Genomic DNA, 12,906 nt, shown 5'->3' on the forward strand with positions numbered 1-12,906 from the left:
GCTCCTCTCGTTGCAAAGGCCACATGCTGATGAAGTTTAGGGAGCACAGTCCTGAGATTCACATGGTTGAAATCTCCTGCATTATTCAGAATCAAAGAGAGCGCTATGCAGTGCGTTAATTTTGAGTTGTCCGATTTGGAGGGGGATTAAGGTGACGCAGCTGAGCACCCAGGGGGCCTTTTACGGGCCAGCATCGGTGACCTGGGTTGACCAATGCCTGTCTCTGTTTGAGGATTTATTAGCGGGCAAACCCTGTTTCATTGATGGACCACCTGGGTCCAGGGATGAGGCTGATGCAGATCTTCTTGATTTCTCAGATGACAAGGAGGCCATCCCTTTATCCGTAGCCCCTCAGGCTCCCACTGATCGAATGGCCGGCTTTTCTAATTGCTTTGTATCAAGAGAGGGATGTTTAAAAAGGGAAAACTGCTTGAACCTCCCTGCATGTGTGAAAGCATTGTTGGGGAGATCCTCTTGATCTTAATAACGGTCTTGCGGGTTTTGAAGTTAAGGTTATGGCAAGCATATATTGCCAGATACCTTAACCGTTTTCAAGGCAGGCTGTGTGCCCCACCTAAGCCTGTTCTACTAGGTAAGATAGATCTTTGTGTTCATTTATCAGACCTCTTATGAAACATTAGGTCTTGCAGTGAGAGCCCTCAACATCTACTTCCTGTAGTCCGCATATCAGGCCAAACTTGGGTGACTTGGGACAGCAACTTTAGAAAGGGTTGCCATCATCTCTGGAAGAAGATTGTTGCAATTAACAATCTTGTCATCCGTAATGCCCGTGAAGCTGTACAAGATGACTCTCTCAGTAGTTATAGAAGGCTTTTCCAGTCTTCCAACTAAACCAGGGCTGTGCCAGGTGTCCTCTGTGTGTCCGCCTAACGCACCTGCTATGGGACACCATTCCCACCATACAGGCAGGACTAACAAACCCGGCTGGGCACCACCGGTTTAGCAAATTGACCCCACCACTGCTAAGCTCTGTCCGAAAATGTCCTTTGCAAAGATTCAAAGAAACCCTCAAATCCTGCTCCCTCGTACCCTAAACATAAACGTCTGGCCTGATGCTTGGTAACAGGAGGCTTCAAGTCCACGTTCACAGGCACCAGTCCTCCGGACACCTTTTCTGTCCTCCATGTTCTCCCTTTAAAATAACAGAGGCTCATCACCGCATGTCGTGTTGGGCTTGGTGGCACTACAGTGGGGCAACACCCCCTTATTCGCAGATTTATAAAGGGTGCTCGCTGCTCAATACCAATCACCAGAACAGTAGTTCCAGATTGGGACCTCTCTATAGTGCTGGAGGCTTTTGAGGCCCTGGGTAGTATCACCTTCAAACTTTTGTTTTTTAAGACAGCCCTGTTCCTGGCCCTGGCTTCCACCAAGCATTTCTCATGCACCAAATTCTCTTTCAGTGTGGATAAGGTAACCCCTTCTGCACCCTGAACATGGGGAATCCCATTTCATAGCAACACCTCTCTCATTGGCTTGTGGAATCTATTTCCTTGGCATGTTATTCTAAGGGAGTGCAACCTCCTGGGGGCCTCAGAGCACACTCCACTAGAGGCATTGCTGCTTCTTGGGTTCTAATTAGAGGAGTTTTCTGCAGGACATTTGTGCCGCTGCAAGCTGGGCCTCTCCACATGCATTTGTCAGATTCTACTGGCTTGATGTTTCCCAGACCCTGGTAGCTTATGCTGTCTTAGGTGTGGGCTCTTCGTTGCTTTGTTCTATTAGGCCCTGAACCTATTTTAGTCCTGATTGACCAGCTCAATTAATTCATGTTAAGCATGTTAGTTTGTGCCCTCACCAGACACCAAAGGTATTTCAATATGTACACTCACCGGCCACTTTATTAGGTACACCTGTCCAACTGTTTGTTAACGCAAATTTCTAATCAGCCAATCACAAGGCAGCAACTCAATGCATTTAGGCATGTAGACATGGTCAAGACGATCTGCTGCAGTTCGGAATAGGGAAGAAAGGTGATTTAAGTGACTTTGAACGTGGCATGGTTGTTGGTGCCAGACAGGCTGGTCTGAGTATTTCAGAAACTGCTGATCTACTGGGATTTTCATGCACAACCATCTCTAGGGTTTACAGAGAATGGTCCGAAAAAGAGAAAATATTCAGTGAGCGGCAGTTCTGTGGGCACAAATGCCTTGTTGATGCCAGAGGTCAGAGGAGAATGGCCAGACTGGTTCAAGCTGATAGAAAGGCAACAGTAACTCAAATAACCACAGAGGTATGCAGAAGAGCATCTCTGAACGCACAACACGTCAAACCTTGAGGCGGATGGGCTACAGCAGCAGAAGACCACACCGGGTGCCACTCCTGACAGCTAAGAACAGGAAACTGAGGCTACAATTTGCACAGGCTCACTAAAATTGGACAATAGAAAATTGAAAAAACGCTGCCTGGTCTGATGAGTCTCGATTTCTGCTGTGACATTCGGATGGTAGGGTCAGAATTTGGCGTCAACAACATGAAAGCATGGATCCATCCTGCCTGGTATTAACGGTTCAGGCTGGCGGTGGTGTAATGGTGTGGGGGATATTTTCTTGGCACACTTTGGGCCCATTAGTACCAATCGTGTCAACGCTACAGCCTACCTGAGTATTGCTGACCATGTCCATCCCTTTATGACCACAGTTTACCCATCTTTTGATGGCTACTTCCAGCAGGATAACGGGCCATGTCATAAAGTGCGAATCATCTCAGACTGGTTTCTTGAACATGACAATGAGTTCACTGTACTCAAATGGCCTCCACAGTCACCAGATCTCAATCCAATAGAGCACCTTAGGGATGTGGTGGAACGGGAGATTCGCATCATGGATGTGCAGCCGACAAATCTGCAGCAACTGCGTGATGCTATCATGTCAATATGGACCAAAATCTCTGAGAAATGTTTCCAGTACCTTGTTGAATCTATACCACGAAGGATTAAGGCAGTTCTAAAAGCAAAAGGGGGTCCAACCTGGTACTAGTAAGGTGTACCTAATAAAGTGGGCGGTGAGTGTACATCAGTATGTATATTTCTACATGCTACCCACATGTTGTGTGTTATTCGGGTTCTTTTATGCATGTTACCACATGCTTTCATGGCTGGGTGTTTTATCCTTACTCTGTAGGGGGTCTACTACTATGTGACGTGTCAAGCGCACTGCCTTTTGGGTGGCCGTCCTCTGGCTTGGAGAGCTTCACTGTGAGTGTATTGGGCAACAGTGCAACTAGATGAAGGAAGAGAACAATAGGTTACTGTTCTTAACCCAGGTTCTCTGAAACATATAGTGGAGTGATCCACCAAGTTTGCCCCGCTTGCTGCACGAGAAGCAAATATGCTCACTGAGGAAAGGTAGCGCATGCAGGTGCCTTATGCACTTGGGTAAGGGGCGGTCCCTTACCTGCCATTAGGCACACGCTCTGGTCTGTCAAGCCAGACTTGGTGCAATTAGATGCATCTGCAGAGGTCAGGTACGGATGCCCTTCCCATAGGTGATCTTTCTACTCAATATTTCAGAGAACCGGAGTTATGAACAGTAACCTATTGTTTGAACTTAATGATAATTTTAATAAATATCAATCAGTGTTTGACTCATTAATATCATTCTATTAATAGATTGGTGTGCTAAGAGTAATATTAGAGTCTTTTCACATAAACTGAGTTGACTAAGTCTTGTGATAAAAATGATAATAGGACATTATAGCTAAATCATATGACTGCGGGTAATTAAATACATTTGAAGGCAAATACATTTGTATGTTTACTTAAGTAAAAGTTTAAATAGAGGACTTTTACTGGAGTAATATTTTACCTTCTGTATCCTAACTTACGTCCAAGGCTTGTGTACTTTGTCCATCACTGAACACACTACTTGCATAAGAATAAAATATATTAATGTATATCATTGCATTTATAAAAGTATTGTCTCTTGAAAATATCATGGATGCTTATGTGTATCAACTCTCCTCTGGCAACACTGAGAGATTTTGCACTCTGGATTCCCAGTCTGGTGTAATTTACACCAACTTTTACCTGGACCATGAGTTCCTACCAAGTGCCTTTCTCACAGGCTCTTACAGCACCACTTACGTCCACGTAAATATAATGGACATCAATGACAACCCACCTGTCTTTCCACCGACCTTTGATGTCATCACAATATCCCAAAAAACTCTTCCAGGGACAACACCGTAAGTTGCCCACGCTCATGAGAGAGATAGCGCCGCCAATGGACAGATCCGCTACTCTCTACATCCCGAGAGTCAATTATTCACAATAATACTCATTTTGGGACTTCAACTCTAAGTAGCATGATTACAAAGGACACTCAACAAAGATATATGTTCATCGTGGTGGCAGATGAACAAGGAAATCCATATTTAAGCTCCTCAATGGGCCAACAAACTCAGAGGAGGTGCTGGCTTTCAAAACGCTGACTTACCAAGTCGAGATCGGAGAAAATGCTCAAAGTGGCATTAGGGTGATCCAATGTGATCAAATCACAGCCTGGATCAAGTTTACCCAAAATCAGCTACTCCGTGGAACCTCTGTGCACGAATGTTGCCATTCCTTGTTCAGCCTGATAGTGGCTGGATCTTTGTTGCTCACAGTTTTGATTACGAGTCGAAGAGGACGTTAAGATTTCACATTTGTGCCACAGCTCAATGCGGTGATGAAGAATATAGCGCTTCAGCCACTGTAATCATCTCAGTAAAGGATAAAAATGATAATACTACAGTTTTCAGTCAAGACAGATACTTTTACATTCCTCTGTCTGACACCAAATAAATTTGCATCAATTTTAAGACAGGATATTTTATATTTTACTAAACCTTTTGAGCTTTACCCTTGGGCAGCCATTGCCAATGTTACATATATTTTTTTTTTTACAACAAAAAAATTATATACTGTATATATATTTTTTTTATTCTGTTTAAACAAAATTAATTTTGTAAATAAACTTATATAAAATGTACATGTTGACAGTCTGTATAATTTTATAGAATAAGGAGAAGGTGAAGGGATGTTGCCTCACATTGTAAACATGATGGAGATGGATAAAGTCATAAAAGCTACATGTCTTTATCCAAGAGCTATAACTGGGACAACCTTTCAAATTGAAAGCTCTTTACCAACAAAAACATGTTTCCTTAAATTAACCTAGGAAAGGTAATACTAACATGAAGCTTTATAGCCTTCTGCATCTGCCTTCTGAAGCAAACCTTAATGCTATTGCTTCAAAGATATTCCAAATAAGGGAATCCCTTGGTAAGACACCCTGCAGCTACAGGCATAAATATTTTATGTTTTGCCAAAAAAAAAAAAAGGAAAATGTCTGTGCTTCACATTTAGTTTATTTATTGCAGTTTACCAAGAGTTGTATATAATTTCTGCACAGATGGATAAATGCTATTAATATAAATTGTAATTTTTATTAAGTTATTATTTTTAATTTATAATTCAAATCAGACTTGTCAAAGTATAAAAACATATAATTTGTATATTTGGCACTTTAACAGTATTACAATGTTCTTTAGGTCTGTCATTAGATCCCAGATAACAAAATATAATGTTTTTTCTATCTATCTATCTATCTATCTATCTATCTATCTATCTATCTATCTATCTATCTATCTATCTATCTATCTATCTATCTATCTATCTAACAAATGCTATAAATAATTTGACAGTTGTAATGTAGTTTCTTTTATTTACTGTACTGTATTTCTGCAGCAAAGAGATTCTAAATAGGGTCATTTTAATTTACATTTAATTTACATTTAATTTCTCTCTGACTGTATTTTAATGAAATGCATCATATTAATAAATGCTTTTAATCTGAATTGTTTGATCTGAATTAGCTTGCCTATTAATGATAAATTACTTTTAATGATTTTATGCAAAGAAAACTTAATTATACAATTTAAATGCCATTTTAATAAAATTGTAATTGCAATCAAAAGTTGTTTTGTAAATAGATATAAAAAATGTATTCTATGATATAAAAAAAAAATAAAATTCTGTTCTCCAGACCTGCTACTAACATACAAGTAAAAAACCCAGGACAACGTTACTCTCTAAAGACAGGACTAAAGCTCCACCTGTGGTCTCAAAAACTGGACTGGGTAACTTTACCAAAATTGCATCGCTGGCAATACCTGGCTTGGATGATGCAGATATGTGTTGTATTTGCTGTGCAATTTAACTACTTACAAACTAAATATGGTTGGAGAGGAAGAAAAGGTCTACAATACACATTTAGTTGTTGCTTTATATATTACCAAGAGTATTATATAACTGCAATATTGAATATGGAATGTAATAAAGAGAATAAATAAAAAAATGTGAAAGATAATGGGACCTGAACTTTTGTGACCAAACATGTAACTTTGGACACAAACATTTTAAGTTCATAGAAAAGGATTTGAAATTAAGAAATAAACAATAGAAATGAACGTCCTATATGCGCTGTCCCTCTAATGAACAAATTTTTTATCCTAATTTCTCATCCTTGTCACTTCTTCTTCTTTTTCTTTCGGCTGCTCCCATTAGGGGTCGCCACAGCGGATCATCCGTCTCCATACCACCCTGTCCTCTACATCTGCCTCTTTTACACCAACTACCTGCATGTCTTCCCTCACCACATCCATGAACCTCCTCCTTGGTCTTCCTCTTTTCCTCCTTCCTGGTGGCTCCATCCTCAGCATTCTCCTACCGATATAATTCATGTCCCTCCTCTGCACATGTCCAAACCATCTCAATATCGCCTCCCTCACCTTGTCACCAAAACGTCCAACATGCGCTGTCCCCTTTAATAAACTCATTTATAATCTTGTCCATCCTCGTCACTCCCAACGAAAACCTTAACATCTTCAGCTCTGCTACCTCCAGCTCCGCCTCCTGCCTTTTACTCAATGCCACTGTCTCTAATCCATACAACATTGGAGGTCTCACCACAGTCCTATAAACTTTCCCTTTCATTCTTGCAGATACTCTACTATCACAAATCACTCCTGTCACTCTTCTCCACCCACTCCACCCTGCCTGCACTCTTTTCTTCACTTCCCTAACACACTCTCCATTACTTTGCACTGTTGACCCCAGGTACCTGAACTCCTCCACCCTCCCTCTCATTTACGCACATATACTCTGTCTTACTCCTACTGACTTTCATTCCCCTCCTCTCCAGCGCGTACCTCCACCTCTCCAGGCTCTTCTCAACCTGCTCACTACTCTCACCACAAATCACAATATCATCCGCAAACAACATAGTCCAGGGAGACTCCTGTCTGACCTCGTCCGTCAACCTGTCCATCACCACTGCAAACAAGAAAGGGCTCAGGGCCGATCCTTGATGCAGTCCAACCTTCACCTTGAAACAGTCTGTCGTTCCTACTGCACACTTCACTGCTGTCACACTGTCAAGTCAAGTCAAGTCAAGTTTATTTGTATAGCGCTTTTCACAACAGACATTGTCTCAAAGCAGCTTTACAGAAAACAACAGTGAAGGTGAATGGTGTGCGTTTGTCCCTGATGAGCAGCCGTGGCGACAGTGGCAAGGAAAAACTCCCTTAGATGATATGAGGAAGAAACCTTGAGAGGAACCAGACTCAAAGGGGAACCCATCCTCATATGGGTGACATCAAAAGTTTGGTCATAAATCTTGTAAATAAACACTGTCCTCATACATGTCCTGCACCACCCTCACATACTTCTCTGACACACCTGACTTACTCATACAATACCACAACTCCTCTCTTGGCACCCTGTCGTACGCTTTCTCTAAATCCACAAATACACAATGCAGCTCCTTCTGTCCTTCTCTATACTTCTCCATCAACGTTCTCAAAGCAAATAAGGCATCTGTGGTGCTCTTCCTTGGCATGAAACCATACTGTTGCTCACAGATGGTCACCTCTTCTCTCAGCCTGGCTTCCACTACTCTTTCCCATAACTTCATGGTGTGGCTGATCAACTTTATTCCCCTGTAGTTACTGCAGGTCTGCACATCTCCCTTATGCTTAAAGATCGGTACCAGCACACTCCTTCTCCATTCCTCAGGCATCCTCTCACCTTCCAAAATCTTGTTAAACAATCTGGTTAAAAACTCCACTGCCATCTCTCCTAAACATCTCCACGCTTCTACCGGTATGTCATCTGGTCCAACCGACTTTCCACTCTTCATCCTCTTAATCGCTGCTCTCACTTCCTCCTTACTAATCCTATCCACTTCCTGCTTTACTAACTCCACATCATCCAACCTTCTCTCTCTCTCATTTTCCTCGTTCATCAGCTGCTCAAAATACTCCCTCCATCTTCTCAACACACCTGTTCTCCTCACTAGTCAACACATTTCCATCTCCATCCTTTATTGCTCTAACTTGCAACACATCCTTCCCAGCTCGATCTCTCTGCCTGGCCAATCGGTACAAATCCTTTTCTCCTTCCTTAGTGTTCAACCTCTCATACAGCTTCTCGTATGCCTTTTCCTTGGCTTTCGCCACATCCCTCTTTACCTGCTGCCGCATCTGCTTGTACTCCTGCCTACTTTTCTCATCACCCTGTCGATCCCACTTCTGTTTTGTTAACCTCTTTCCCCTTATGCACCCCTGCACTTCCTCATTCCACCACCATCTCCTTGTCTTCCTTTCTATTTCCAGATGTCACACCAAGTACCTTTCTAGCTGCCTCCCTCATCACTCCTGCGGTAGTTTCCCAATCATTCAGCACCTCTTCACCACCACCGAGCCTCTGTCTGACCTCTTTCCTGAACCTCACACTACAGTCTTCCTCCTTCAGTTTCCACCATCTTATTCTTCTTTCAGTCCTTACTCTCCTCCTCTTCTTCTTCGCCTCCAAAACCATCCTACAGACCACCATCCGATGCTGTCTAGCTACACTGTCCCCTGCCAGCACCTTACAGTCTCCAATCTCCTTCAGGTTGCATCTCCTACATAGAACATAGTCCACCTGTGTGCACCTTCCTCCACTCTTATACGTCACCCTATGATCCTCCTTTTTCTTAAAATAAGTGTTCACCACTGCCATTTCCATCCTTTTAGCAAAATCTACCACCATCTGCCCTTCCACATTTCTCTCCTTTAGGCCATACCTACCCATAACCTCCTCATCACCTCTGTTCCCCTCACCTACATGTCCATTAAAGTCTGCCCCAATCACCAATCGTTCTTTCCTAGGTACACCATCTACCACTTCATCTAATTCACTCCAGAATCTTTCCTTCTCCTCCATCTCACAGCCGACTTGTGGAGCATAGGCACTGATGACATTTATCATCATCCCTTCAACTTCCACCTTCACGATCATCACCCTATCAGAAACTCTCTTTACCTCCACTACACTCTTACTGTACTCTTCCTTCAGAATCACCCCTACACTATTTCTCTTTCCATCCACACCATGATAGAACAGTTTAAACCCACCTCCAATGTTTCTGGCCTTACTCCCTTTCCACTTGGTCTCCTGAACACACAACATATCTACCTTTCTCCTCTCCATCATATCAGCTATCTCTCTCCCTTTACCAGTCATAGTGCCAACATTTAAAGTACCAACCCGAACCTCCACTCTCCTACACTTTTCCTTTCCCTGTCGCCTCTGTAGGCGTCTTCCTCCTCTCCTCCTCCTCCTTCGGCCAACAGTAGCCCAATTTCCACCGGTACCCTGTTGGCTAACGATACCTGTGGCGGTCGTTGTTAACGCGGGCCTCGACCGATCCGGTATGAAATTCTTATTCGTGACCCGCATATTTGATTTGGCACATGTTTTATGCTGGATGCCCTTCCTAACGCAACCCTCCCCATTTATCCGGGCTTGGGACCGGCACTAAGAGTGCACTGGCTTGTGCCCCCCTAATGGCTGGGTTTCTCATCCTTGTCACTACTTATGTAAATCTCGGCATCTTCAACTCTGCTACCTCCAGCTCCACCTCCTGTCTTTTTGACAACAGAACTGTCTCTAAACCATCGCAGGTCTCACCACAGTCCTATAAACTTTCCCTTTAACTTTTGCAGCTACCCTTCTATCACAAATCACTGCTGCTATCACTCTTCTTCACCCACTCCACCCTGCCTGCACACTTTTCTTTACTTCTCTAACACACTCTCCATTACTTTGCACTGTTGACCCCAGGTACCTGAACTCCTCCACCTTCTCCACCTTTGATGCAGTCCAACCTCCACCTTGAACCAGTCTGTCGTTTATACTGCACACTTTACTGCTGTCACACTGTCTTCATACATGTCCTGCACCACCCTCACATACTTCTCTGACACACATGACTTCCTCATACAGTACCACAACTCTCTCGGCACTCTGCTGTATGATTTCTCTAATTTTACAAACACACAATGCAACTCCTTCTGACCTTCTTGCTCACAGATGGTCACCTCTTCTCTCAGCCTGGCTTCCACTACTCTCTCCCATAACTAGAGGTGGGAAGTAACGAAGTACAAATACTTCGTTACTGTACTTAAGTAGATTTTTTTGGTATCAGTACTTTACTCCACTATTTATTTTTCAGACAACTTTTTACTTTTACTCATTACATTTTTACACAAATATCTGTACTTTTTACTTCTTACATTTTCAAAACAGACTCGTTACTTTAGTTTTAATCTATTGATTTGGTGAAATATATATTTTTTATTTTCACTGTGTGCCGATTTCAGCCGAAACAACCGATTTCCTGTTACTGCGCGTCTTTTTCAATCCACTGGTGTATAAAGTCCTGACTCTCACTTACCACAGATGTAGACTAGTTTACGAAGCTAAGAATCAGCAGGGCAGAAGGCAGTATGAAGTTTGGGGTTAACGTGGATGAGACAGAGGTCATGGATGAGTCAGTGATGTAAACATGACTGAGAACAGACACATTCCTGATCATCATCATCTTTTCTCTGCTTGTGTTCTATATGTGGATCCTTAGCCTGGACACATTCATTAGGTAACAACATTTTTAATTAGTTTTGTATTTATATATATATATATATATATATATATATATATATATATATATATATATATATATATATATATATATATATATATATATATATATATATATATATAGATAGTGTATGTGTATGTATATTTGGCTGTCAAAATGAAAATTATTTTAAACGGCATGAAATTTTATTAACGCGCTATCAATTCAGCGCACATTTCTGTTTCCCCAAATGTAAATACATAGATAAATAACTAAATAAAAAAGAGGCAAAATTAAAACCTTTGGCAAAAAATTTATTTATCCACGACGTCCTTTCTTTACTTAGATATAAAATAAATAAATAAACTCCAGATGAAAATATTTTTAATCAGTAAACTTTTGTTTTATTTCTGCGCCAAGTCTCAAATCAAACACCAAAATCCGCCATGATTCACACAATTAACCCTCTAAGTGGTGTTTTGTGTTGTTTTCCCTCATAATGGCGACACAAACTTAAATAACTGTCCTTAATGATCGTACAGATAAAAACAATACATCATTCAAATCTGTAAAATGTCTACAATTTTATATATATAAGCTTCTTGACTTGACTTAAAGAGGTGCAGTCTCTCCGGTATCACCTCATTAACTGTCCGTGTGGAAACATAGCAAAGGCTTTTAATGATGTCCACACGTCTCTGCACTGATATAGCCTTTATATTTAATCACTGTACATATGCTTACATATCAAGTCAAGTCAAGTTTACTTCTGTAGAACGTCTCTAGTTGGTTCGGGATCTACATCTTCAAAGGTCCATATTCCTCACGAGGTGGGAGGTGACTGGAGCTGGCCTAACCTCAGGATGCCTCGGGATGGGGCGGGAAAGAGAAGCAGTGGGGGGGAATTAGTGTAGCTGCTGTTTATGATATTAACAGCACAAGTTGATAATGTGCATGTGATCAGATGTTCTGGAGCACAAAGTTATGATATGTGATGTGTGTTATGTGTAGGCTTTGCTAAAAAGATATGTTTTTAATCTGCACTTAAACTGGGAGAGTGTGTCTGAAACCCGAACACTGTCAGGAAGACTATTCCAGAGTGTAGGAGCTAAATGTGAAAATGATCTACCGCCTTTAGTGGACTTTGCTATTCTAGGAACTATTAGAAGCCCAGAGTTTTGAGATGTCAGGGAGCGTGACGGATTGTAGCGTGTTAAAAGACTGGAGAGATATATGGAGATAATCCATTTAGTGCTTTATAAGTACATATATATTACATGCTGTAAATATGATACATGTTTAACACCTCCAAGCTGCCAGTTTTGGGCACCTGAGCAAGCACTTAACTCACTACTGCTCATTTAGTAAATGAGATCATTGAGAGTCGCTCAGGATAAACACTTCCAACAGGAAGTGGCTATATCTCGCTATCTTTGTCTCTCTATTTTCTCTGTCTAATTGTCTCTGTGTCTCTCATTGTCTCTATGTCTAACAAAGTTTTGAGTTTTGAAGTAATGCCATTAGTGATCTATGATGAAAGACTTCCCTGGTTCGATTCTTACCTCTAGTTTCATATTAAACATTATAAGTAGTTTTTAAAAACAGAACAATGAAAGGTCATTAAAATTGGTTGCTGGCAAATCTAGTTGCTGGCACAGTTGATCTAAGAGAAAACAGTGGTCTCTTAACTATAGAAAAACCAAGAGTCCAATAAGCAAAGGCTTGTTTGCCACCCCTGTGGTAGTGTAGTGGTTAGTGATGTTGGCTCTGCTATCTGACTCACCCGGTTCGACTCCTACTGCTTAGCTTTCCTTTAAATAGTTTAACAAGTTTTAATAAAGAATTATAAAAGGTCCTTAAAATCAGGTTCTTGTAGGAGATCCTGTGGCTCAATTGGAAGAGCTTTGCCTCTGTGTTGAGAGGTTGCTGGTTCAAACCCCGG

At 41.6% G+C, this 12,906-nt stretch overlaps 1 protein-coding gene across 2 annotated transcripts in view; it reads right to left on the reverse strand.

Moving 5' to 3' along the window:
- The window catches only part of LOC310721180 (craniofacial development protein 2-like), a 437,392-nt gene extending 425,677 nt beyond the window's left edge, over positions 1-11,715 (reverse strand). The window contains exons 1-2 of one of the 2 annotated variants that reach the window (XM_083532577.1): positions 11,225-11,715; positions 7,782-9,903 (exon numbers count right to left, since the gene is read on the reverse strand). In XM_083532577.1, the coding sequence (XP_083388703.1) occupies positions 8,636-9,784 (1,149 nt within the window). In that variant the 5' untranslated portion in view covers positions 9,785-9,903; positions 11,225-11,715 and the 3' untranslated portion in view covers positions 7,782-8,635. Of the gene's footprint in view, positions 1-7,693; positions 9,904-11,224 lie in introns of those variants that run through there. The other variant, XM_083532576.1, reaches the window with a different exon arrangement.
- Positions 11,716-12,906: the final 1,191 nt, after the last annotated feature.

This window comes from Silurus aristotelis (genome assembly GCF_946808225.1).
Source record: "Silurus aristotelis genome assembly, chromosome: 27".
Lineage (NCBI taxonomy): Eukaryota > Metazoa > Chordata > Actinopteri > Siluriformes > Siluridae > Silurus > Silurus aristotelis.